Consider the following 26,298-nt stretch of genomic DNA (forward strand, 5'->3'; position numbering starts at 1 on the left):
TACTTTGCTAGTATAAAAAATATCCCATCTATAAAACAGATTACATACTCAAGGCAAATATAAAGAAACACTCTTGCTCCAGTTGCACGCAGTAATCACAAAACAGGTGAACCATTTACATACTCAAGCAACTGAAGAAAAGGCCAACCTTCCTCAGGAAATAAAAATCCCAAAGGAAATGAAAGTGGAAACAAAACCAAGGGAAAAAGGTATTTAGCTCTACACCCTAAGAATTGCCTACAGCAGCGTATTACAGAGCGGTCCCTGGAGTCTGGCAGAGCTTCAGCAGCAGCAGCGTTACACATGAAGTACTGGGTCATCAGTGGCGTAGTTGGCTGATTAAGAGATGAGGTAATGTATTTATTTATTTTAGTAAGAAACTGCACAAAATACAGCCATATAGCCTGACGTACAAAGATTTTTTTATACAGATATCAAATAAAGCAAAACACTGAAATCAATCATTTTGTTAGAAGGAAAGATAAGTGACTGAGAGACTTCAAGGAGGTTGCATGTTAACTGCATAGAATACAGAGCAAACCAAACAAACCCCACCACTATCCCCCAAAAAACAAATCACAAACAGAATTCATATTTGTTTCAATAATACCACACCAGAAGGACTTCTCTTGTTAACCAAGAATTATCTACAGACCAGGTGTGGCACCTCTTACATTGTAACTGGCTTTATACGCTGGATAATATTAACATTAGTCGTTTTGGCTACAAGTAGCAGTTTTCTTTGCACAGCACAACCATGGGGCTGTACAGAGGCTGACTTTGCAACTCTTTACAACTATAGGATCCCTTGGCAAACACAATCTTCACATGCACCTTCCTACAATCAAAGATTTCTACGCTCTTGACTCCTGCCTTAAATTTCTCCTCTTACATCTCCAAACTAGATAACAACCTTTCGATGTTGACTTACTTTTCCTCTTTGATGCCAAAAAAAAAAAAAAAAAAAAAAAAAAGGCTTACAAACTCATTCAGCTCTCCCCATCATTCCCTCTGCCTTCAGTTGCCTCTAGTGTTCATGTGGGCACATTATAAGCCAGGTAAGCAGCTAAATTGACTGGAAAACCACCTTCAAAAGGAACAATTTCCAGCTGGATCTACAAGCTGAACTAACTACCCATATATCCACCTGATCATTAGAAGGTGTGGGAAAGCTGCTGTCAGGAGAAGGCAGGACCACCCTTTGCACAGGAGCATGATCCTACATCAGCTACACAGAATAGGAAATCGCATCCTTTGGAAGACAGTACAGATGAGGTTTTAAATCCCTCTTATCCTTATGAAAATGCTTGCAACCAAAATCTGGCACCAAAACACTTCAATAGTGTATACGAGAATAAACAGGTGCCAAAAGTTTCAAAAATACTATGTCTTTGTAAGAGCTCAATCCAAGTTTTATGTGTTTATTCCTTGAACATTTAAGGCCTTCTATTAGTGTCATGGTTAGACTGAAAAAATCTGGCTCAAACACACTGTAATCATGGTGCTGAGGGGGGACAAAGCAAAACTCTGAATCCATTATATATGAGAAATGGTAATTACAAAGAAAGAACACAAACCACTGCTTTGTTTCTGGATAATGTACTTACTAACCTTCCTTGTAAAGTAAATATTATTTGTTTTGAGCAACTGCCTAGAGACCTCAGGCATCAGGGCGCTCTTGTGCTAGATAAGCAATTCTGAAGAGCAGCTATGAATGTCACCACTACATTAATATAGTACATTTAAATGTTAAAACCCACTATGGATTTGACATTATAGTGAAAAAAAAAAATCCATAATATAGGATACTACACATATATTACTAATGATGTTTTGAATTTAAAGCACTTAGAGCCTGAGGATCTGGAATCAAGGAAATGATGAGACAGATGCGTGGGCAGGACTGACAAACTTTGGATTTGCAGTTTTCACCTTGCATCCCTGCAAGTACATTAACAAGAAAACAATTACCAATTACTGTTCAGAAGTTTTGGATTTGATCTCTTTTTTTTTCCCCCCCCTGACAAAATTACAAGACAATTAATACCATATATTTTCTCCACAGTGTCTCTGTATGTAAGTACAGATCACATATGCTCAAAGAAGCTCAGATGCTTTGGGTTCTCAGTGGCCGCAACAAAAGAGAAAAGAATGGACTAAAACCATTTAAACAACATTTGAATACGTTCTTCATGTTCTCAGAACAAGTTCAAACATCTCGAACAGTGCTGGTAATGTCAATCAATACAAATATTTAGCTTGTGTGCAAAAGAGAGAGCAAGAGATCATTTCTTCCTGTAACACAATCCAGCAGGACTGTCTTCAGTATCAAGTAATCAAGACAGCCACCTGTCCCAGTGGTGAGTTGCGTGAGACAATAAAAAGTAAAATACTTATCACCTGCTGAAAATAATAGTTTCCTATTAAAAGCCACTACATTGTCAAAAATCATTACTAACTTCCTTAGAATTTCATTGGGCATTACAAAGAAAATACGCATTAAAAAAGAAATGAGGAAGATAAGTTGCTTGTACTAGATAGTTTGAGCTGGCATAAAACCTTATTATTATACAACATATATTTGCTGTATATCATTTTGGACTAACATCCAACCTTTCAGTTGGGTTAAGACAAAAATGCTTCCTTCCTATGAACAGTTTGCATTCAAAATAGCACTGAAGAACTTTAAGAGTTAAACCAAAGGCACAACCAACATCCCACCTAGAACCATTGCTGGATTGCTGAGGAACAGCACGGGAACCGGGAAAGTCTGAATGACATTTCCTAGACCACCCTCCAACTATTAAGAACTCCTGAGCCTGAAGGGTTTGTTTCCTTCTCTGTATTTATTCAGAGGTTGTTTTGCTTGTTTGTTTGTTTAACATAAACCAATAGCAACCACATTGTCTTGTAACAGGGTGTTTTACGGGGTGATAACTTCCCATGTGGAAATTACTCCTTTTGCCTGGCATCCTTTGGAACCTGGTATCTACTGGGTTTGTCAGAGAACATAACTCACACTGGAGAAAGCACTTGTTGCCTAAGTCATAAAATTTTCTGAAGGTTCCACGCTTTGCTTGGCTGGTCTAAATGTAACCATTCTCACTATTGGAAATGTGCCCCATATTTTTAATAAACCAATTTCCACAGGTTTAACCAAAGCATTTTATCAAAGAAAAGGAGAAAAAGATTAAGCAATCCTTCGCTACTCAATTTACTATTCATTTGAAAATACACAGGTGGCACAATCAGGTCATTTTTCAAATCTCAGAGGACAGAGATGGATTCTTAGTTCAACTCCAGATATCTTTCCCCAATTCTCATATGAGTTTTACAGATCTCCCCAGTGCTATCTTCTAGTTTTCAATTTTATTTTTAAGCTAGAAAAATCTGGGCATCAGCCCTTATAAGCATCATATATAAAATTTATATTTACATTATTTATTTTTACTTATCATTTTGTTATCACACACACAACATTCTCACAAGTTCCTATCGATGCACAAAGTCCCTGTTGAGTTGTGGGCTGCTATGATACCTGAACATTTCCAGCATTCATACTTCTGAAGAGTGAGATCCTCTCCATATAAATTTGGTCTACATTTCTTCTTCAAATGTACTTAATCCTGGATTTTATTTCAGTGAATCCCAGTAACCATGTAATTCAAATCATATTGTGCAACTGCCCTACTACTATCATTTGATATTCTTCCAAAATCATGCATTTTCCCAACAGTTCTGTGAAAAGGAATATTCCACCTTCGAAATTATGAAGTTCTTGAATAATAAAATAGAAAAGCATACTTTGTGTTTTAAAATACAATATTCATAACATTATACAAATGTCACTAAACCAAACAGTTGCACAGGCAGTCTTGATTCAGGTAAACGTCGTATTAGCATGAACAATCATAAAATCTGCGTAAGGAATAAGAAGCCTATTTAATGAAAAAACATAGAAATGTTTCCATATGTTTTATTAAGTATTCTTTACGCTTTAAATGAGCACATTCAGATTTAGTCACTGGCTTTGTTTCAGAGAAACCCCATCTGTACACTACATCGCTTACAGGCACATCTCAGTCATGCAATAGCTATGTCACAGCTCATATATCAAATAAAAATCACATTCAAGGCCACACAACCTTATATAACCAAAGTCTTCCATTCTATTTAAAGTAATCCTAAGAGAGCTCTTATTGCACCTCACTGCTGATGTCACGTGAGTTTTGTTGGGAAACAGAGGCCTACAACTGAAATATCAAACAGCTCTTCACACAGATGAGAATGATCTGAAGGACAACTCTATAGTACAGATAAATTCTGGAAGCTGGGTAGTTGTTTTTTTCTAACAAAGAAACAGGTGTGGAACTAAGAGTATAAAAATAGTTGTACTGTGAAAAGCAGGATGAAACACAGGCAACTCACAGTAGGCTTAAGGAATTCATCTGACACATTGAGATTCCAAGGCTAATAAAGTTGATTGCCCACATCAAGGATAGAAAGTGAAGAAGTTGTTATTTTCCCTTTCCAACATCAAAGGTTTCAGGGCCCGAACAATCTCATTTCATACCCAACAGCAAGGATAACTGGTAAGTCAAAAGGCTTCTATCCACATAGTCCATAAACGCAGTAACTTTTGTGTCAAGGAAACAGTACGAACAGCCATGTTAGAAATCTTTGAAGTCATACAAACCCAGGCCAGCTCCTCCACAGAACACCTTGAGCAAGCAGTGGTGAAACATTTCAATACTGAAACATTTCTCTACCTGCTTTTTTCCTTGTTATCAGGGAGTTTCCCTTGCCAAAGGGAAATTGTGCAAAACAGAAAAAATATCTGAGGTAGTCACCTAAAAAGAAATGCCCCACAATGCAAAGGAGCTATCTTCTAATTAGAAAGAGGATCATTCTTGCCAGTGTCTAGAATTACAATACATTTCTGAATTACTGGAAATACATATAAAGATGATTATTAAATAGTTGTCGCTTGATAACTTCCTAAGAAGGTAAAAGAATTTTTCCAGTAGCATATTAAATAGCGGAGTCACTATAAAACAGAATGTTTGTTGCTCTTGGGTTTTTTTGATTTTAAAGATCACACTGATGAGTGACGTGGCCATCATCAGGAAGTTGTACTACGCTTATTTGATTTCAAAACAGTCAGTTTCATGGGGTTTATCCTAACAACACTTAATAGCTCGTACTTAAAACAATTAGTAAAGCTAAAGAAAGACACACCAACTTCTACAACATGTCCCAGTCTGCAAGCTTCATAAACTTCTCTTACTATTTGGCATTCTAAGCCTGGATTCTCATAATACTGATGAAACATTTCATTTTTCAACCACCACTCACTACAGATAAACCTACTGGGTTAATGTGCAACAGAACGAACAGAAGCCTCATAAACCAATAGCAAAATATACAACTTCACCTGGCACCAAAAGGTAACAAGGGTCAACTGCATTAAAATAGACACAGTCTGATCAAGAGGATAGTTCAGAAATCAGCTGGCTCCAGTTAGAGGAGCCAACATTTTAAACAGAAAATAATTTGTGAAGCATCAAGTAACACAGAATGAAAAAGAAAAGGAGGCCTTGTGATCATCTAGCCTCACTTGTTTTAAAATACAGACCTCCAGATCTCCCTCCTATATTTGACCATCAGCATGAAACTATCAAAAAACACCCTGTAGTCTCAGTAAGCAGTTAAGCATTATCAAGATTTTTAAAAGCATCTTTTAACTGAGATTTTTTTTTTGTCTACTGGAACTTGTAGGTGTAGTATACCTCAATTTGCTAGACAAAAAAGTTTCATTTTGATTACATGATGCAGTTGCCTCAAATACCAGTAGATTTGCCTCATATAAAGCAACTCTTCCAGTTGCAAGTTATTTCTGTTACAAGTTTCATCTCCCACTCCAAAGTCCCTGTAAGCCTTAAGAAGATCATTGGCTTTTCCAAAGCCAAAACAATGACTTGAACAGCAATTGGAAGTCAAGCTGCTCTTCGAGGCTTCTGGAAGGACAAGACAGTGTACAGCACTAAACTGATGCCAGACAACCATGGAGCTGTTTCTCAGCATTATGCTCTTTTTGTTTATATGCTTAATACCGGTGAAAGCCAAGACAAAAAAATGGCAAAAAATTAATAGATATTCCCCACTTGAATACAAAGACTTAGCCAAAAGGGTATATATGTATTTAATATAGGTAAAAGAAAAAGTGAATAATAAAAACTATAAATATTCTCATTCTTTTGTTTAAATAAGAATTCAAAGAAAGTATCCTGAAGCTATGACAAGCAAGTTTCTGAGCTCCACCTAATGAGCTGTGTCCAAACCAACAGGGTACTTTGTGTCCAAAGTACCAACAGGGTACTTTGGCTCTAAACCGTGATTTTAAGTGCAACTGCATTAAGAAGTCATTTTCTAATTGACTAAAACAAAAGAGCTCTGTACTACCTCAATGAAATAGAACGTGACTCCTAAGTATAGAATTGAAGTGGGTTTTAAAGAAATGAAAGGCACCTTCAGATAATAAGATGCTAGAAAGACTCCTACTGACTACAACTTAAAGAACATATTATTAATTTAAAACGTTTCAAACCAGCAATAAAGCAGAGTTGTTTAAAAAAATTTACACTGTAGCTTATGGCCCTATTTACATATTGTATCTGCTCATGGTTTTTCCCTACCATTTCAGGCAGCAATTGCAAGTCGTAAGGCAAGATAGAAAAAAAAAAAAAAAAAAACAGAAAAGTGAGCCTTAGGTAAGAGTTGCTTAAAAGACTATTCCTCGAATTTCAGAAAGGTTAATGAACAAATTGCAACTCTGACCTTTCTGATAGAACATCTTAAACCACCATGCGAAGAAATCTGACACAACCACTATTTCAACACTGTTTAAAAGAGCACCCACCTCTGCTTGAGAAGAGCCAGAATTCACTCCCACATGGAAGTCACCAGCCACCTCCAATCCATCTCTTACCCTTGTTTCTATCACCTCAATCAAACTGAAGATTCTTAGCTCCAAGAGGAACAGCTGTCCACCAACATCTGCAGGCTGGCTCACTGATGCAGAGAACATATTTGGACTCTCTTCCTTCAATATTCTCCATATTTCATGCTACTGGACCACAACATCTAGTCCAGGCTGCGGTCAGCTCTGTCCTGTCTGGGACCCTCTGGCAGTCTTGGCAGTGAGGTGCAAGAGGACCCACCATTTACCTGCCCGAGGGCACTGTGACTGCATTGTTGTCACAATGGGTGACACGGAGAGCTCCTTAGGAGCTACCCTGGATGAATGAGTCACACTCCCCTGCAGGCACCAGGTGTAGGTGTTGGAGCCTCCTTTGGCACCCCTTCCCCAGCCAAAAGAAACACAGAAACCCAAATCTCTTTGCACCATCAAGTCTTTTCAATATTCTTCCACCTCAAACAGTTTCTTTTTTTTTTGTGCCATGCTTTGCACAGATTTCAAACTGATTTCTACAGTATTTCTGTGATCTATCAGAAGCTTATACTTCAAAGTGTGAACTGGAATTCCAAACAGATAATACTTGGGCATACGCTGAGGCTGGCATACTAAAGCTTCAAGTTTCCCCGTTGTTAGTAGTAGAAATTTTTAAAGTACCACAAATGCATAGGAAATAAACATGTTATCTGAATATGTTCAATTATATTCAAATAACTGAAAGTAAAACACTGAAAGAACAGACTGCAAAGGAGATTAAGGAATATGATACATACACATAGGGAAATTGTCAGTCTACACACAGAGAAATCTCACCACATTATAGCAAAACAGAATTCCAATTGAAAATTAAAGAAAATATCATAAAAAAATAATTAACATACAGATACTTAAGTCATTTTGAAAGACTAGGAACAAAGCCACCTGGTGCAATAAAATATAGACTCATGTTTACCCTGGAAGCATCTGTACAGTTACATCGTTTCCAGAAAAGATTGGGCAACATTATAGAAACCTAAATGACAACCTCCATAACTCAGACCAGCTCCAGAATGTAGCAGGGAGGGACACACACAAATTTAGTTCTCTAGAAAATCTTCCATTTTACTTGTGTGCTGCAAGGTATTTTGTCATAAAGTCTGCAGCTTCTTTTTCTGCAGCCCAAATTTTTCATCAAATGCCACCACAGCATCTGCAGCACCTGACCGAATGCTTGATAGATGAATATTAGAAACAACATTTTTCAGTGAAAGCTCTGAATCGTATTTCTTTATTTCATCTCGTAACCACACATGTAGACTTTTTAGTGCTTACTGCAATGCCCTAAAAACTGATTACCAGCTCTTCTCTGTTGACCATTTTCCCCTCCAGCTTTTAAGTTAGAACAGCTTTTTACTGACATCATTAGAAATAAACTTCCCTAAAGGTTTATATTCAAACTCAGACAAATCATTCAAATGAAGGTAGCAAAGGAATTGGGAAAGCATGAGACAGGAAGACTGAGATCATGACAGTAGTTTGGTCCAGTACTACTCCCTTTTCCAGATATTTTTTTCCTGTATTTAGAGAATATCCTATACACGCAAAGGGTTTTTCAAGCCTTTGTGCAAATTTACAGAAGGTAAATTTCATGCATTAAAGAGGTTGTTCTTATTGCTGAATGTGGTAGAGGTACTATCTCAGTAATAAGCACAAATCTGCTGGCAAGCTGTGTTTCATTGATAACATATGGGATACTGCAACAGACGGATAGAGAGCAGCATAAAAGTGATCCCACTGGGAAAGCAGCCTGGACACGAAGTACACATCAAAGCAAATTTTATAAAAAGCTTTCTTGAAAGACAGAAGATCAAGTGCTTAGCACTTTGGTGATCACAACCACCTCATCTAAGCCCAGTGGACAGAATATAGAGTTAACTGATAAAACCAGGAGCTATGAGAGCTACAGCAAGATGCAATCATATGAGCTTTCAACAGAACTGCAAATGCTGTTATGTCAGTGCCTCAAAGCTTTGCTTTAAAGCTTACAGTCGGTCTAAAAAGCGTAGACAAACACCTATGGGCTCCTAATGCCTCGGAAGTGATCTGGCTTGTTGGCGCAAACAGTATATTTTTAGATGCAATTTCCTAAGAAACTGCCCAGAACAGTACAGTTCTCCATTCTGAACTGAATGTTATCTTTGTTAAAAAACAATTTCACGGGATTTGAAAAGCTGCTGAATACACGTAGAAACTTTGGTCTTTAGAAGCTATGGGGGACTCTAGAAGTATCTGCACAAAGATTAAGTATAACAGATATCTAACAGGTGTTTTACATTGCATACCCTACAATTCTAAACTTGCCAGTCAGATGTTTACTGTCAGGAGCGTACCAAGCACACGGTCATAACTACTTACAACAGCAAAAATTGACTGTCAAGCACCCACACAGAAATTGCTTTTAAATCCTGGGAAGCATGAAAGTACAACTGGTTAAAAAAAAAAATTATATATATATATATGTGTGTGTGTATATATATATATATATATATGTATTCAATGGTCTCTTCTGTTCCCAATTCCTTGATTTGTAACAGACTATAACAAAAAACTTTGTTATATTTTGGAGGGAAGAGGAAACTCTGTTCCCTTCTGGCAGGCAGGGCTGCCCCATTCCACCGCATAAAAATGGACTCACCTCTGACAGTGAATCACGACATATTCATGCGGTGTCCAAACACCTATTTTATTCCCAAGTCTAGTTGTCTTTTGGAAGTGTAAAACTTTGAAGTCTTCTTTTTTTTTTTTACCAAGCATAGAACTAATCCTGGCTTTTATTTAATTCCTCCTTTTGCTGGCACTCGCTGCAGATGGATGGCTATTTCTTGACAGTGGTAACAAATCTGAAGATTTGTCCTTTGACAGCCAAAATAGACATAGTTGTCAAACAGTGGGGTACAACCACGTTTGGAGGATGTTTTTTCACTATCTAAACTGCAACCAAAAGACACCAGATAGCTTCAGAGTACAGTCCACTGAGCTCATACTACATAGGGTGATAGAAAGATACCAGAGAAGGGATTTTTCAGGAAACAATTCATTTCAGAAAACAGTAAAAAGAAAAACCTCCTAGAAGATAGATTAAAATGGAAATACCAAGGACTCCTGGACTACCTAAAATTGTAAGGTTGGACAGTCAGCACAGAAGCTCCACTTGGTCAGCTTGTAGTAAAGCATGTGACTAGTTTATGCGCATTTTTATTTATTATTGCTTTTCTTCAGAAATATTTCTAATTCCAGATATTAAAATATTCAGTTTAAGATGACTTGGTTACATCGGAAATCTGAGATTATGTATAGAAGAATGAAAAATGCAAATGCAACAAAGTAGTTGACATAACAAAATTGCTATATCCAGCTGTGGTGTGTCACACAAGCCAGGTAAAAACAAGACAAATATAAAAAGGGAACTCAGAGCATCTGTAGAGGATATATCAACAGCTTCTATAACAGTGGGATTCTTACATCTTCCTCTGAATCATTCAGTGTTCACTTTTCTCAGAAAACAAGTAGAGCCAGACTATAATATACTCCCACTAAGGTGCCAACTCACATGAAACAATAACTAAATGTAGTTTCTTAACAAGATCAGACCACTTAGAGCAATGAAGCTTTTCTTCTTCCAAGAGCAGCTTGAGGAAAGAAAAGACGTGTCGATGTCTTAAATTGGAAAATTTTAAAAATTACTAAAATACTTAAAAAAAAACCCTTTGCATCAGTCAAAATTTAAAACATTTCTAAACACAACTGAAGAGATGCATCAGCAATACCAGGGCGTAAATGTAGGAGAAAACGGCAGAAGATGTAATAATCTGGTTTTACCATGTTACCGTCAAAACAAAAGAAAGAAAAAAAAAAGGGGGGGGAGGGGCAAACACAAGGGTGAAAAAGGAAAGGAAAAAAAAATAAAAATAAATTTAAAAAAAAGTAATACACACATTTGGTTTGATCTGTATCTGTACCAGCCTTATGATGTAATCATAACAGAAAGAAACTCAGCTCAGACTGGGGACTACACTTACTTAAATGATCTCCAACTAAACAAAAGGTGTTTCTGGCAATAGCTCTGATTACTTTTTCTGAATCAACAGCAGCCCTTGTTCCAAAGTAGGTTTTGGAGGATGTCAAGCAGATGTAAGAGCTCTTACTTTACCTAAGACAAAGCTCCCAAAATTCAGGAGCTGTGGTTATACAAAGAACTCTGACATCTCCTTAGAATCCAAGCTTTTAATTACCATATCGTACAGAAAACAAAAATCTGCAACAACAATACTGCAAAGGAATACCTTCCTACAATAGTACAACACTTCAAAGCAGGATCAAAGCAATGACATCTGATTTCCCTATTATGCTTCACACAAACAGAAGGGACATTCACTGGATACCATTAAATAAGACCAGCAGAACACCTTCCTTTCTCCATTTATTCCTCAGCAATTCCCCTCCAAAAGCAAATCAAAACTGTAAAATGTTAATTTTAAGAATGTCTTGCTTAGTATACTTCCCCGAGAATCTAACATTTCACTAACCTTATTGGTACTACCTTTTCATGTCACTATGTACTTCTACCATTGGTAGAATTTTTCTCCAAAAGCACTGCTCACCTCTAGAGGCACCATACTCACCTACACAATGCATGGTCAAAGCACGACTGTAACTGTAGTTAGTATTTTCCAGAAAAATACACTTTCTGTCCTTACCATTACCTTATTACACATACCTTGCTTTAACTTTATGATTATGAGGTGAACTAGACACATAGGAAAACCATACTCTACTGCAAGGGTCACGGTAATCAACCCTCATACAGCCTTCATGTCAAGAGCTTAACAACTCTCCCACAAGATCAGTTCCTGAAGAATATTATCTTTTTCTTGAATATCCATGCAATAACAAACTAGGATTTGGCTCTATCATCTCTAGGTTTAAAATAATCACAATGTATGGTATGTAGCTTTGATATAGCAATAACTCATTTGGGGCAGCAGACTAGCAATTGCTATTGCAGTATGTAATACTCTGGTATTTTTTATGGCAAGAATATCACAGGTATTTATCATCTTACCTTTTCACAAGAATAAAAATGCCCCTACAAATGGAAAGTAATTTTCCATGTCATTCATTAGAGTTCATTACATAAAACTAATTTTAGAGCATAGCAGTATTTTGTAAACTACTAGTATTGTAGACACCGTTAAAACAAGTTTTAAGCAGCAGTCCAATACTTGGAATCTTTCACATGATTTCAATTTAGCTCAACTTTTATTTGATCAAGACTACACACATTATGTACTACACTCAGTACTCAAGATCAGCCTTCATTACATGTTTGCAAACAGAAAACATGCTTCTATGTATAAAGGTACTACTTCTTAAATCTGTCCACTTGTAATTATGACTTCGGGTTTTTTTTCTGAAGTGAAGATTATTACTACAGCAAACGTTTTTATTACAACAAGTTCCTCGTGGGAACCTCCTCTATTCTGTACTTATTATTTTTTCATTTCATTCACATTCCCTAATAATCTATTCCATTCAAAATTTCCTTGCTGATATTTCTTGCCTAATCAAGATCAAAATATCTAATTAGCCTCCTTCTTTTCAAACTGCAGATTTTCTCATTCTGAATTACAAGGAGGGAGATATGCTATAAGACATTCAATTTTCTTTGGAAGTGATCCAAGTTGATTCAGGATCACAAAGCATTTTTATTAAATTTAACCCTACAACGGCAAAAAAATCCCATGTCATTATTCAAACAAAACTACTGTCCTGCACAGCATTATAAACTGAACAAACTATTTCACTCAGACCAAGTGAAATGCATAGCAGTGATACAATACAATATTTTCTCACTACCTTTTTTATTTTTACATGCATAAATCTGAAGACAGTGGGTTAGGTTTTTCCAATTAAAAAAAAAAAATCTTTAGTGAGAGTGTAACATCTCTAAATGACAATGTGCTTGGGAAAACTTACCTGGAATATTTTCTTCTGGATCTACAGTAATTTTGAGAAGGGTTCAATACCTAATTTAGTCACTATCCTTGTACTCTTTTTTTAGTGCTTACAATTCTTGGCACTTGCAGCTGACAAACATGGGGGAAGATCCCCACACATTTTTCAACCATGTCCATATAAAAATTTTAATATTTTATTACATAAATGGTGAAAAAAATGGAAAATATGGATGTATTGGGGAACAATGAATGGTACAGAAATGGAATCTTATACTAAACTATAACTGGATGCTGAAATTTAATGGCTGACATATTATTTTAATGCACATACAGGATATTCACCTGAACAGTACAGAACCATTAGAAAAGGAAAGATTGTGTGTAAGAAAATATTATACCTCAGTTTTATAATTTAAGTTAAGAACCTACTATTATTTGTTTACAGGAGATGGGGTGTGTGTGTGTGCTTGTTTTATGTTTGCTCCAGTGGCATTTCGAAACAGCACTACAGAACATGACAGCACACATTTAAGATTTTTAAATTGTAACTACTGAAGACCAAGAAAGGAAACTGGTGAACAAAACCCTCTAACAGGCAGTTTTAGCAGTCTACAATACATTTGTTTATATTTTAAGATTAAAAGGGTCACATGAAACCATAAACAGAAAAGATTATACATTTGGTAGACATAAACTATTGATCATGTGCTTGTATTCTATCACCTGTATGCGCTTTCATTTCCCTCTCAGAATATCTCACTATATAAACTGATGTAATATTCTACAAAGTAAGACTCTCTAACCTAAAAGAGAAAAGGAGAGATACTGACTTCTAAAATTTCTACAACTGTCAAACTAACACAGACTGATGACTTGAGCTGGAAGTATCCTATGTCATACACTAATACACTTATTAGTCAGACAACAGTGTGGCTGAGTCTGTATGTACTGATAGCATCAAACTCAGGTTAAATCTACTTGGCATGAGAACTGGAACAGGAAACAGAATGCAGAGGCACCATCACGGAGTTTCAGCACTAGCTAGGACTCCTCAGTTATTATTTTACTTTAACATTTAGAAATGTGAGAAACAGCAGTAATACATCTGACTTACAAGAAGCCTTCCAGTATGTACGAGAAGGTTGTGATGAAGGTGTAGGTAGGCTCTTCACAGCCGTGCACAGAGGAGGATAAAAGACAATGGTCATATATATTGAAAGGTTCTGCATAGAAAAGAGCAAAAGCTTTCTCGCTCTGAGAACAGTCAAGCAGTGGTGCAAGTTGCAGACAGGGGCAGAGTGTTCTTACACTTGGAGATTTTCAAGGCCTGACTGGATAAAGACCAAAGGAACTTGGTCTGATCCTGTACCAGAAGATTGGACTAGAAACTTCTTGCAGACTCTTCCAACTTCAGTTTTCTAACAACTCTACTATTTTTTGCCAGGGGCAAAGAAGAGTTTCCTTTTGCTCTTCTGAAAAGCACTGTTCATCAAGTGGTAACGACTGGGGTCAATACCTGTCAATGGCCTTCTCATTCATGTTTTATTCTTATATCAACAACCACTGGTGGCTTCCTAGTTCGTTCCAAATTTGACAACAACTTCTCTGGGTCCTCAAAAAAAAATCTCTGAAGCTTTCTTTTGTGTCTGCTTGGAGCTCTTTCTCCGAAATTTTCCAGTTCATATTATGTAGCAGATTCATGACCTATGTTCTTCCCATAACACTGAATTCCAGCAGCTTAGTCTCAACACGCTCTATTGCTCTTAAAAAAGAAGCCACCACCTCAGCCTCCCTGGAGAGTTTTCCACCTGATGCAGTGCATGGCAGCTAGAACAAGGCAAAAAGGCAGCCCACCTCCCTGCTGTCCAAACACATCTTTCTTAATAGAACAAGAAATAACATAAAGCTAACAGCTGAGCAAACAAAACAGGTGCTCTCAGTCACAGCTTCCATTGCTATTTGTGCAAATAAACTACAGACTCTGGAGGAAGGGCACTATTTATAGCTCTAAGCTTAGGTGTCTTGTTTTCGGTAGCCCACCAACATATCCAACAAGAGTTCACTGTTAATTTCAACATCCACACTGAACTGAGGTCTCCAGCAATTCTGAAACACAATTCAACTTAAGCTTATATACATGTATGCATAGCTACAGATTCCATGTATGTATAGCTACAGATTCCATGTATGTATAGCTACAGATTCCATGTATGTATGCATTTCTTTCACAACCTATTGATATTTTTAGCTTTTCTTTTTCTCCTTGACTGTGCTGTTGACACTATGTACACATTCACCACAACAGACATTTTAAAAGTCTCAAGTGGATTTTTAAGTACATTAGATTCTTTGGCACAATGTTACAAACCGAAGTTAAGCTTGTATGAATGCCTTAAGTATGCCTACCACCGTTCTTTCATCAGAATGCTGTATTTTTCAATTTCAGTGTTTATTAGTGTATATTAATTAGACCAGAAAAAAATAAAAAGGCAATTATAATTACTGGTTTACATGTTAATTCCTCCTTCCAGGCCACTACAGAATCACTGCTTCAGGCAGAGCTAAACCCTACTGATTACGTATTAAATGATAAAATGTCCCACCTATCCCATGTCCAGTAGGAGTCAGTTCACCACTTAAGAATATCCCTGAAAATGTCAACCAAAAGAGGAAATAAAATAATATACATTACTATATTAAGCTCAAATAATTAAGACAAAGAACAAGTCATCCTTAGGTTTCTTATCCACTCCGTTTCCATCTGAAATTAGACTTGCTAATCTACCAGACTTGCACAGAAATGGACAATGTATAAAAATACTATTTACACATTGCATTGAGAAGCCTACATGAAGGATGAGGATACATGTGGGTACAATCACCCATCACTGTTTATACTGTGCAAGTTTCATACAGCTCTGTCCTGCCACTCCCCAGCAATTACTTAAGAGAATACACTCTTACCCTTGGATTTTAAATAGAAAGTGTAAGTCATACTCCTCTAGACAAATGTGAAACTGGCCATGGTATGTGGAACAAACAGAGATTAGATGCAAATATGTTGCAAGGAAGGGAATAGAGTTGAACAACCTGCATCACCAAATGTTGGGCATTCGCTGGGTTTCATGTTTTGGGGTTTGGTGGCAGGGGAGCAGGTAAGAGGAAAAAAGTAGTTTTAAAAACAGGGGTATTAGAAAGGCAAGTCACTTATTTCAGTATTTTTCCTAAGTGGTTAAAAGAACTATGCAGCAGCTCCACAACCCTTTTTATATGTACACCTGGGAAGAATACTGAATCCTGTTACTTTCCTCAGTGTTACCCTGATGTGGTTTAGACCAGATGTTTAAATGTTACAGTATGTACATTTTCTTCTCTTCTTCCAAGGCAAAAGCAAAATAAGAGGAATATTTGACTTCACTCCACAAGAGACCTATTTAATAGTTTGGTGGTTATGTAAGTAAAGGTAGCTTGGCTAAGTCAATGTTGACGACATACAGAACGACATGATCCTAATGAGTTGGAAAATATTGGCTCTCATGAGATTCAACCAGATGCTACTGCGCTGAGAAAGCTACTGTATTATTGAATTTCATTTTTATGAGGTAAAATTTATTATTCAACCATTAAGGTATCCCACATGAAATCTTGCATAAAATAGTTTTACAGTTACTTTCTGGAAAGTAGATTTTATTTTAACTTTAAGACATCATTTACATGAGGGATTCAAATGCCTATTTGATCACCTTCAATAGAGAAATGTAAGGTCTGCAAGCAATTTTCCCAAAAATACCAGATTAATGGAACCGAACTGTCAACAAAATAATGAACTACCTGAATGGGACAAGGAAAAAGTGGTAGCAAGTTCCAGTTTTCCAGAGTAAACTAAAGCCATGTGTGACTGTGTATATGTTTTCTTGGCAGACTGAAATGGTTAGAAACTGAGTATTTCAGGTACCTACTAACAAATAATGAAAAAACAGACTGTAAAATTACTCCATAGGATTAAATTATGCTCAACTTTGAAATATATTAAGTGGCACTATTTTTCTAAAATTTTGGTATTTTATACACTTATTTTTAATATAAATATTCTATAATAATAATTGTAAAATACTTTTATTAACATCAATACATCCACTTGCAAAAAATGTAGAGAGCACGATGCATTTCAGATTCATGTTTGTTTCCACATTTATAGTAGATGAAATGCAAAAATCGGGATGTTTCACAGGCATGCACAAGTGTAAGAATGAACAAATTATTTAACCGACATGTTACATACTGTTGTGCTTGTATACCAAGGGGATTATAAAATAAAACCAAAAGAAACAAATTTCCAATGAGCTCTGTCGGTTAAAGACTGCTTTTGTTCTTTTTTTGATAATGCCTTTTTCTTGACCCATGAAAAAAGAGCAAATAGTTTTTTGCAGGTGTTTCATTTATCCATTTCTTGTTTTGCATTTTGTCACTTTGTATTCCAATCTACTATTTTAAATTTTGTATTCTTTTTGTTCTGTCACAACTCTTATTTTAGGCAGTATGAATCTTTCCTGTACTTTTAAATGTTGAAGCTTATTGAAGTAATAAGTTTCATCATTTATATTTATCTCATTTTTTTAATTGTCTTGACTTCTCTAAACCCTAAAAATACCAGCTGATATTTGAAAAGGACCTTTGCCAAGTAGGCATTTCAAACTATGGATTATAGAAGTGCTAGAGTGTGACTGTAATGAATGGAGTTAAGTGTTTTCAAATAAAACTGTTAAGCCAATACCTATATCTTTAAATTCCAAATCAGTCATAATTAAAAATCTGCTCCGAGTAGAATGAAATAGTCTCAAGGAAGGCATAATATTTAAACATATTTACAATAAATATCTAGTGTAAAAAAACATATATCCTCCTTGAAACACTTTTTTACATGTCCTCCCCAAGTTCTGAGCTCCATCAGCTAGTCCAGCAATGTAGAAATCTTTTTATTGGCAGTTTTAAGATACCAGACCTTACTAATATGTATGAGAAATACAAATTTTAAGTAGCACAGTCACCTCATTCTTAAATTCTGACAGAAACTAAACACACACAACTTGCCTTTGGGACTTCAAGACTTATTTTTTCAGACAGCTTGCTTTTGGACAAGTTAATCGAAAGAGAAATTCTTGGCCTAGCCAATGAAGAGAACAAGTCTAATAACCAACAAACCATGAAATACTTGAGGGAAGTGTTTTCTCCTCATAGAAAAAGGTTTCTGGAGAGCAGTGGGTAGAAGGCAGGTGGGGGATATAAGAATGTTAATCGTCAAGCAATTTTTCCTTCCTAGTATTCCATGAATCTATTCCCAAAAATAATTTGTACAGGAAAGAGCCTGAGAGTTCATTCTGAATCCCTACACAGCCTTCAGCCTGTATTAGTTCTAAAGGAAGTTTTGGAGCAGAAAAACATTTCTGCTCCAGATGAAACAGCAGAATGGAATTCCAGATACTAGCCATGGATTGTGTTTTGTGATGAGACACAGTTCAGAGCTCCTGTTCTAAACTACACCCAGGGCAAGTTTTTCAGCAACTGCCCAGCAGACAGGTTCCCAAAGAGGCCTCCATCCTCTGGGAGGCTCTCCACAGCACGGCAAAGGCCAGCAGTCATGGGCCCTTCTCTGAAGGTCTCTCCTCCTCCTGTAATTCATGTATCTGTACTTGTCTTCCTATTAAATTTTGGTTTTCTTAACTTCTACTGCTCTTCTTCAATTCTTTCTACCTGCTTCTCCTTGCTTTGTCTTCCCCCACACCTCTCCCACTTTTCTATTAGCTGATCCTCTTTGTACCTTTTGCCTTCCTTTCAATTTTTTCTTTCTTTTTTCGCCCTAATATATCTGTTCTTCTTTCCCTGCAGCATGTCTTAGCCCATAGTGTAATCACAGTTTCTGTGATGCAATTTTAAAACTGAAAAAGATGGTTGTGTTGGAAAAAGCATATAACCAGGGCCCATAATCCCTGCTAAAAAAAGATCTATGCCAAGGGGATACGAAAGCTTGTGGTATCACTTTTGAGTTCAAGTAATACTAAATGAATATATTATGGAGGCACATCACTCACTCACAAAAAGCACCTGGCGCAAAGCCTCAATAAAGACAGAAGGAGCTCAGCAACAACTGCTTTGGCCCAACAACACTCTTCAATCACCGCACCAAAAGTGGTAATACAAATATAGGCAGCTGAGAAAGATGTAGGCCAGGAGTTTCAAACTCATTTTCACCAGGGACCACATCAGCCTCACGGTTGCCTTCAAAGGGCTGAAGGTAATTATAGGACTGTATAAATGTAGTTGAAGGCGAGGCTGATGTGGTCCCCGGTGAAAATGAGTTTGACGCCCCTGAGTAGGCTATCTAAACAAATGGCAAACATCTGAGACTAGCTACGTGCAAGCAGTATACGATAGACAAAAAATTTGAAGTCTCAGTACGTTTTCAAAATTAACAGAACAGATCTGGAAGGGTAAAACACAACTAGAACATTTCTGTAGGAGGGGAAAAAAGCATGAGCATGAGGGGAAAAAGAATGAGCAAAATCCAGTGACTGCAGGCAGGCAGATTTGCTGGAAATCTCAGGGTAACAGCAGACGATTAAAAATATGAAGAAACTACCTAAGCCCTTCCTTTTTTTTCTTTTTTGAGAATTATGTCTGGGCAGGGTTTTTTTATTTGTTTTTAACAGGCCGATAAGAATCTAGATAGAGACGTAGCTGTTTGTCCCGCTATACTTCTAATTAGTTAGATAGATGGCCTTTAGAAGCTGGAAGGTAGAAGATACTTCAGGCCACAGTGCTCATGAAACACACAGCTTATGATTCTTGTAACAGCAGAATGATAGCAACGAATTTCAAGAAAGAGAACCCCTAGGAAACAGAAGAAAATGAAGATAAGGAGATCTTTAATTTTATTGTTAATTTTTCCTGCAAGACTACTACAATTTCATAGAAACAAAATCAGAAAAAGTTAAGGAATGAAGGGAAAGAGCTATAAAAGAAAATAAAGCAAATGTGTTTATACTTGCATTATTTGCATAAAACTGATCAAAGAAACAATCCACAACACCACAAGGATTGAAAGATGTTTTCTTGAGGTACTTTTGTACTACTTCTGTGCATATCTAAAAGTGAGCTGTGGTCAGATGGAAAACACCATACAATTGACAAAACAGCTGCTATTTCCATGAGATGTTACATTTCACAATAAAAGCTCATCTGTATACCCAAAAGAGATTCTCAGAGAAAAGCTGGAGAGGGAGCCCAAATAATACTCTACTGGGCTACTCCCAGGCCCATCACAGGAGCCACCAGCCCAGCACAGGCCGACTGGCACAAGCGCGGAGGAGCACAGGTGCACACCAGGGCAGGCGGGAACCCAAATCAAGGAAGATTTATGTGGGAGGAACTAAGCTAAACGTTAGTAACAGAACATCAGAGAGTAACCAATGTGCCTTGTTTGCTGAAGAGTTCCTTATTGACTACATTATCCTCATAGTTACTTCACAAAAAACAACCCCAAAACTGAAATTCCAATAATTCCAATTACAGCCATGTTTTATCAGAAGTTAACACACATACATGTCACTGTTAAAGTATATGGAAGGTGGTCAATGGGGCAGAGTCCGGTTGGGGGCCTGTATCTAGTGGAGTGCCCCAAGGGTCGGTGCTGGGGCCAGTAGTGTTCAATATATTCATCACTGACTTGGACGAGGGAATTGAGTGTACTATCAGCAAGTTTGCTGATGACAACAAGCTGGGAGGAGTGGCTGACACGCCAGAAGGCTGTGCTGCCATCCAGCAAGACCTGGACAGGCTGGAGAGTTGGGCGGGGAGAAATTTAATGAAATACAAAAAGGGCAAATGTAGAGTCTTGCATCTGGGCAGGAACAACCCCAGGTTCCAGTATAAGTTGGGGAATGATCCATTAGAGAGCAGTGTAGGGGAAAGGGACCTAGGGGTCCTGGTGGACAGCAGGATGACCATGAGCCAGCACTGTGCCCTTGTGGCCAAGAAGGCCAATGGCATCCTGGGGTTTATTACAAGGGGGGTGGTTACTAGGTCCAGAGAGGCTCTCCTTCCCCTCTACTCTGCCCTGGTGAGACCACATCTGGAATATTGTGTCCAGTTCTGGGCCCCTCAGTTCAAGAAGGACAGGGAACTGCTGGAGAGAGTCCAGCGTAGGGCAACCAAGATGATTAAGGAAGTGGAGCACCTCCCTTATGAGGAAAGGCTGAGGGAGCTGGGTCTCTTTAGCTTGGAGAAGAGGAGACTGAGGGGTGACCTTATTAATGTTTATAAATATACAAAGGGTGAGTGTCCCGAGGATGGAGCCAGGCTCTTCTCGGTGACAACCAATGGTAGGACAAGGGGTAATGGGTTTAAACTGGAACATAAGAGGTTCCACTTAAACTTGAGAAGAAACTTCTTCTCAGTGAGGGTGACAGAGCACTGGAACAGGCTGCCCAGGGAGGTTGTGGAGTCTCCTAATCTGGAGACATTCAAAACCCGCCTCGACACGTTCCTGTGTAACCTCATCTAGGTGTTCCTGCTTTGGCAGGGGGATTGGACTGGATGATCTTTCGAGGTCTCTTCCAATCCCTAGCATTCTATGATTCATTCTATGATTCTATGACACTACGTACAGAAATGATTTTCAACACAGCATGATACTACATTTTACACAAATGTATTCCAACAAAAGGTAGCACACTTACAGAATCAACCAAGCCAAGAACTAGGGCCAAAGGGCAGACAGCAACCATTTCACAGCCTTGAACTCAAAGCTGCTTTATCTCGTTAATACGAAGTACAACTACAGAAGTATAAAATTTACCAGGTCAAGCGTTAAGCCACGAACAAGAGAAGATCAAAACAAGTGTATTATACTGTTCATTTACTTTATTGTAACTACTTAAAATGTGTGCTCCAGGTTTCTATTCTGCAGAAATATTGTTAGCACAGTTGTATCACAGTTCATTGAAATGAAGGACTGAAACATGTTAAATGATGGAATGGTTCAGTTTAGAACTCTGCAAGCCCTAAGACCATCCCAAATGACCAAATGACTGTTTTTTCCCCCCATTTCTTTGAGGCGTGCATTATAAACCTGCTACCTTCAGAAGCACCAGTTCTTGAAAATAAAACCTCGGGATCTCATCCATAGGTGACCCCCCACAGAATCAAGGAATGAACAGAACCAGTGACTTTGGGGGAAAGAAGGAAAAACTAAGCACTTGAAACAGTTATTCCAAGGGTTACACACCTGAAAATACAACAGTTCTTTTGCACCATTAGATCACAGATTTAAATTGCAGAAAACAAAACAAAAACAAACCCCACAAACAACAAAACAACAAATAAACAAAACACAAAACCCCACACAAACACACAACAGGACTGAAAAAAGAAAATATGACTAAGAAAAACAGGACTGAAAGACTTCCAGTAGTATTCCAATCTACCATTCTGCCTCAAGTCACTACTTACTACGTCTGAATCATTCTTCTGACACATTCTGTAAGACTGGTAATGGTGGACATTCCAAAAGATAACAACTATTCTTGTAATGAGTTTATTCACAACAGATAAACAATAGTGAGTCTAAACAACAGTGGGTCTAAATTATTCTAGCCTGCATAGAAATATTAAACAAAAAAATGTCTTCTTCGGGATGACCTTTATGCACTTGAAGACTACGGTCTCCTCTATAAACTGGCCAAAATCCTTCGTTTATTCCCCAAATTCATGGGTGTTTTGCAAAAGGATGAGAGGTACCCAATTTCATTATTTATATCATCATCACTGAGACCTGCATATCTTCAGCAATTTCACAACAGTTAAGTAACATATTTATGAAACTGGAAGAGAAACATCTGCAGCCCTTTAAAAAAATATATCAATGCATGCCATTGATTAATAAAGCTCTTAATACTCCAGATTTTTTTATTTCCTCCATCAGCTTCACCTCTGAATGATCTTAAATTAACAACATTGCACCATATAAGGCAGCAAGGGTGGATGTTTCAGATGAGGGAAGCATGGAAAAATTGTCCTGCATGGGAAAATTAAATGCATCCAGAAACTGGTGCCAAGGAGTGAAGCTGGGTGGCTTAGCTTACATCCTGGATTTTAAGCATAAGCTATAAATACCCATATACACACAAAAAACATTCTGTCTGTTAACTACTGTAAGTAAAAACCTGGATTTAAAGGATATAGTTGTGTGCACATTCACTAGCAGTGCTCTGTACCATAATAAATACTTAACCAAAACCATCACATATTTACCTGAAGTTTGGAAAACCTCATTCAGTAAAGCTTCATTTACCACCACCGAACTGACATTTCCAACAGGATGACACCAGCTCTGATAAATAGTTTGAAGCAGAAGGGTTTGAGCTCTAGTTGCTTGAACTGTCAAATTAGGAAGCTCAAATATGCATTCTGTTAACGGGACATGAGCTCGCTTGGTCCTGTTTAAAATATTGAGAGAAAAAAAAAAATAGGAAAATTGTTACTTTGCTGCATATAAACAAGTTAAAAACTTAGTCACAGAATACCAGACTATAAGCAGTCAGCTTATAAGGTTGGAGCTGTAAGCCTGTTAAATTTCTTCTTGCAAGAGCTGAACCTACTTACGCTGAAATCTGTTCAAAAATTCAATTTTCTGATTTTATTTAAAAGCTTACAGTGAATCACTAAATGAGATATGTCCAGTGATAAAAAAGAAACATACAGACAATGTCCATACAACCAAATATAAAGAGCTGACATAGAGCTCATTAAGTGATTCTAATATTTTTCAGTGCCTTTTACCTTATAATTGTGGAGGAGGAAGAGGTAGGGACCGGCATTGGGAAGGTATTGCAAGGTAAAGGACATTCTGTTTGGAAATAAAATTCTTCTGTGGCAATGTAGTCCACTATCAACAACAAGGCTCCACCACAACTACAGAAAAGTCAGCACATTAGTTTTTCTTCCTAATATATACACTATTACCTGAGAGGAGGCAACACATTGATTAGCTACATTCAACAAAAACTGCAAAAATTCTTTAATATTCTCATTTTGGAGCATATTTACATCACCATTCTTGCTCTCATCACCTTCTGCTGCATCACTGAGATGTACTTTTTATGCTATTTAGCATTATTTTCTCTAGTGTGGCCAAAATATAATCACTGATGCAGAGATTGGCTCATTCTCATTCCAGAGAATCTCCTCCATTACAAGAGTTTAAGGAGAAGCCTAAAGCCACGTGAAAATTAACACTATCAGGTTAATGTTCCATTGGGAATCAGACCCTCAAACAAGGGAAAGCTGCTCACACTATCTGTTAGCCCCGGAAAAAAGAATCCTTTACCAAAATGTTTGAGGAACTGAAAATGTAAAGACATCACCTGGCAGACATTGAATGGCTCTTTAGATCAGCAAAATCAAAACCTTCCAAGGAACTGTCCCAAGCACTCCCAATACACTGCATCTCCATCGGGCTCCACAAGAAAATGTTTGCAGCCATCTAACCTAACAGAGGTGACATCCTACCAGCAGCTGCAACTCTGCAGGAGGCTTCATGAATTCAGAAAATGGCCATTCCTGATGCTCAAACTCTAAAACCTGTAGCAGCATGAAATAACACAAAATTCTGGCAATAACAAGTAGACTTGCTTGCACATTCTGCACCTGACTGGGACAGTGGCCCTTCACCAAGAAAACTGTGAAGAAAAAAAGCCCATCATCAGTTCTCAGATCCATTATCACTAACATCAACATGAAGAAGCAGAATAGCAAAACATTCTGCTGTCAACACTTTAGGCCAATAAGCTGCAGATTAGGCCTGTGTGACACATGAAATGTGGTTTAGAAAGAAGCATTCTGAGCAGCAGAAGACATGCATTAGCTACCATGCTGACAGGGCAGTACAGCCAAAGGTAATGTCATCACTTCAAATTTGGACTTGCACACTGAAGCATTCATCCTAAGTCACAAACAGATCTCCTCCCTCAGTTCCTTGTCAATACCAGGAAACAGCTATCTGGAAACCATTTTCTCTGGAACAAGAAGAATTAATCTCATGAAGTGTTAGATACCAACAGTACAAACACACATCCATATCTAACACGGCTGTATGGACCATTTTAAGGTAAAAGGAAAGAAAACAGCATTCATATACGTAACAGAGATCCATTCATTCTAGATCTGAGGATTAAACAAACTGCTTCTGCAGGTCACTATTTCTGCCCACTGCCTATAAAAGAAGGTTACGATAATTATCTCAGTTGTTGATGTCTACACCACAGATCAAAGTTTCATAGAAAAAGTCCATCTACAAAAGCCAATTCCATTGCTTCTCACTAAAAACATAAACAAGGGAATAAAAGAAAAACTGATTCCTATGAAAGAATATACTCATGAAAGACTCCCAGAAAATGGCTATAAATACAGATGGAGGACAGAGAACAAACAAAAACAGCCGTTGTAGCCTTCTGTAATAGTAATCTGTATTCTTCAGACCAAGGTTTTTCAATATCATAAAGCATGGAATCAGGACTACCTGTCTCAAAAATGTTGAGAAGAAGGGGGAGGAACCAAGTAACAAGACTACCTATGAGTTGCAAGTCATTTGCAGCTAATGACACAGCTGTGCTGCCAGCTTCAAATGCCATTTGCAGAAAAAGCATGAATGAAGGAAAAATATTTCACAATTATATGGGAGAACTTAGCCTTGTGTCCTCATGTCTGGCAGTAGAAATTTCCTTCAGAATTAAAAAAATAAAAGCAGTCTGCTGTTTCAGTGAAACAGTCAGTCTTTGAAGTCTGGAACTACCATATTTTGGATTGATACAGCTTCTGTTGCTAGAAGACTCAAAATTCATTAGAAGCCTTTTCAGAAGAGAACTTGTTTTAGCCTTGTTTGTTTGTCTTTATAGCAGTCATTGACACCAAACAGCAAGTTTGAACAAGAAAAATTACATTTGTCCCGCTCGGGGAACTAAGCTTCTCCCACCCGCCTTCTGTGCTGACAGACAGGTAAAGATCTTTCTAGGAGCAGACCAGACACTGGCCTCGGTGCCAGGGATCACGGCTCTACCAACTGCAGCACGGTCAGTCATCAAATGGATGAGAAATACCCATACAGAACTCCTGAAGCTCTTCCTGTCTCCCAGTTTGAAGTCCCAACACATCACATGCCTTTCCTGAAGATGTCCTTTCCCCAAAAAGTACAAACCTCACACGTGGCTGTCTGAGAAAAGAATGCAACCACACATCTGAAATCTGTTGGTGCAAGAAAGCCATCTAAACAAA

At 37.6% G+C, this 26,298-nt stretch overlaps 1 protein-coding gene across 10 annotated transcripts in view; it reads right to left on the reverse strand.

Moving 5' to 3' along the window:
- VPS13B (vacuolar protein sorting 13 homolog B) overlaps positions 1-26,298 on the reverse strand; it is a 455,756-nt gene that overhangs the window by 337,488 nt on the left and 91,970 nt on the right. For all 10 annotated transcript variants that reach the window (XM_082046868.1, XM_082046872.1, XM_082046866.1 and 7 more), the window contains one exon: positions 23,281-23,465. In XM_082046868.1, coding sequence (XP_081902994.1) covers positions 23,281-23,465 — 185 coding nt within the window. The remainder of the gene's footprint in view (positions 1-23,280; positions 23,466-26,298) is intronic.

Source organism: Streptopelia decaocto, assembly GCF_964273445.1.
Source record: "Streptopelia decaocto genome assembly, chromosome: 2".
Classification (NCBI taxonomy): domain Eukaryota; kingdom Metazoa; phylum Chordata; class Aves; order Columbiformes; family Columbidae; genus Streptopelia; species Streptopelia decaocto.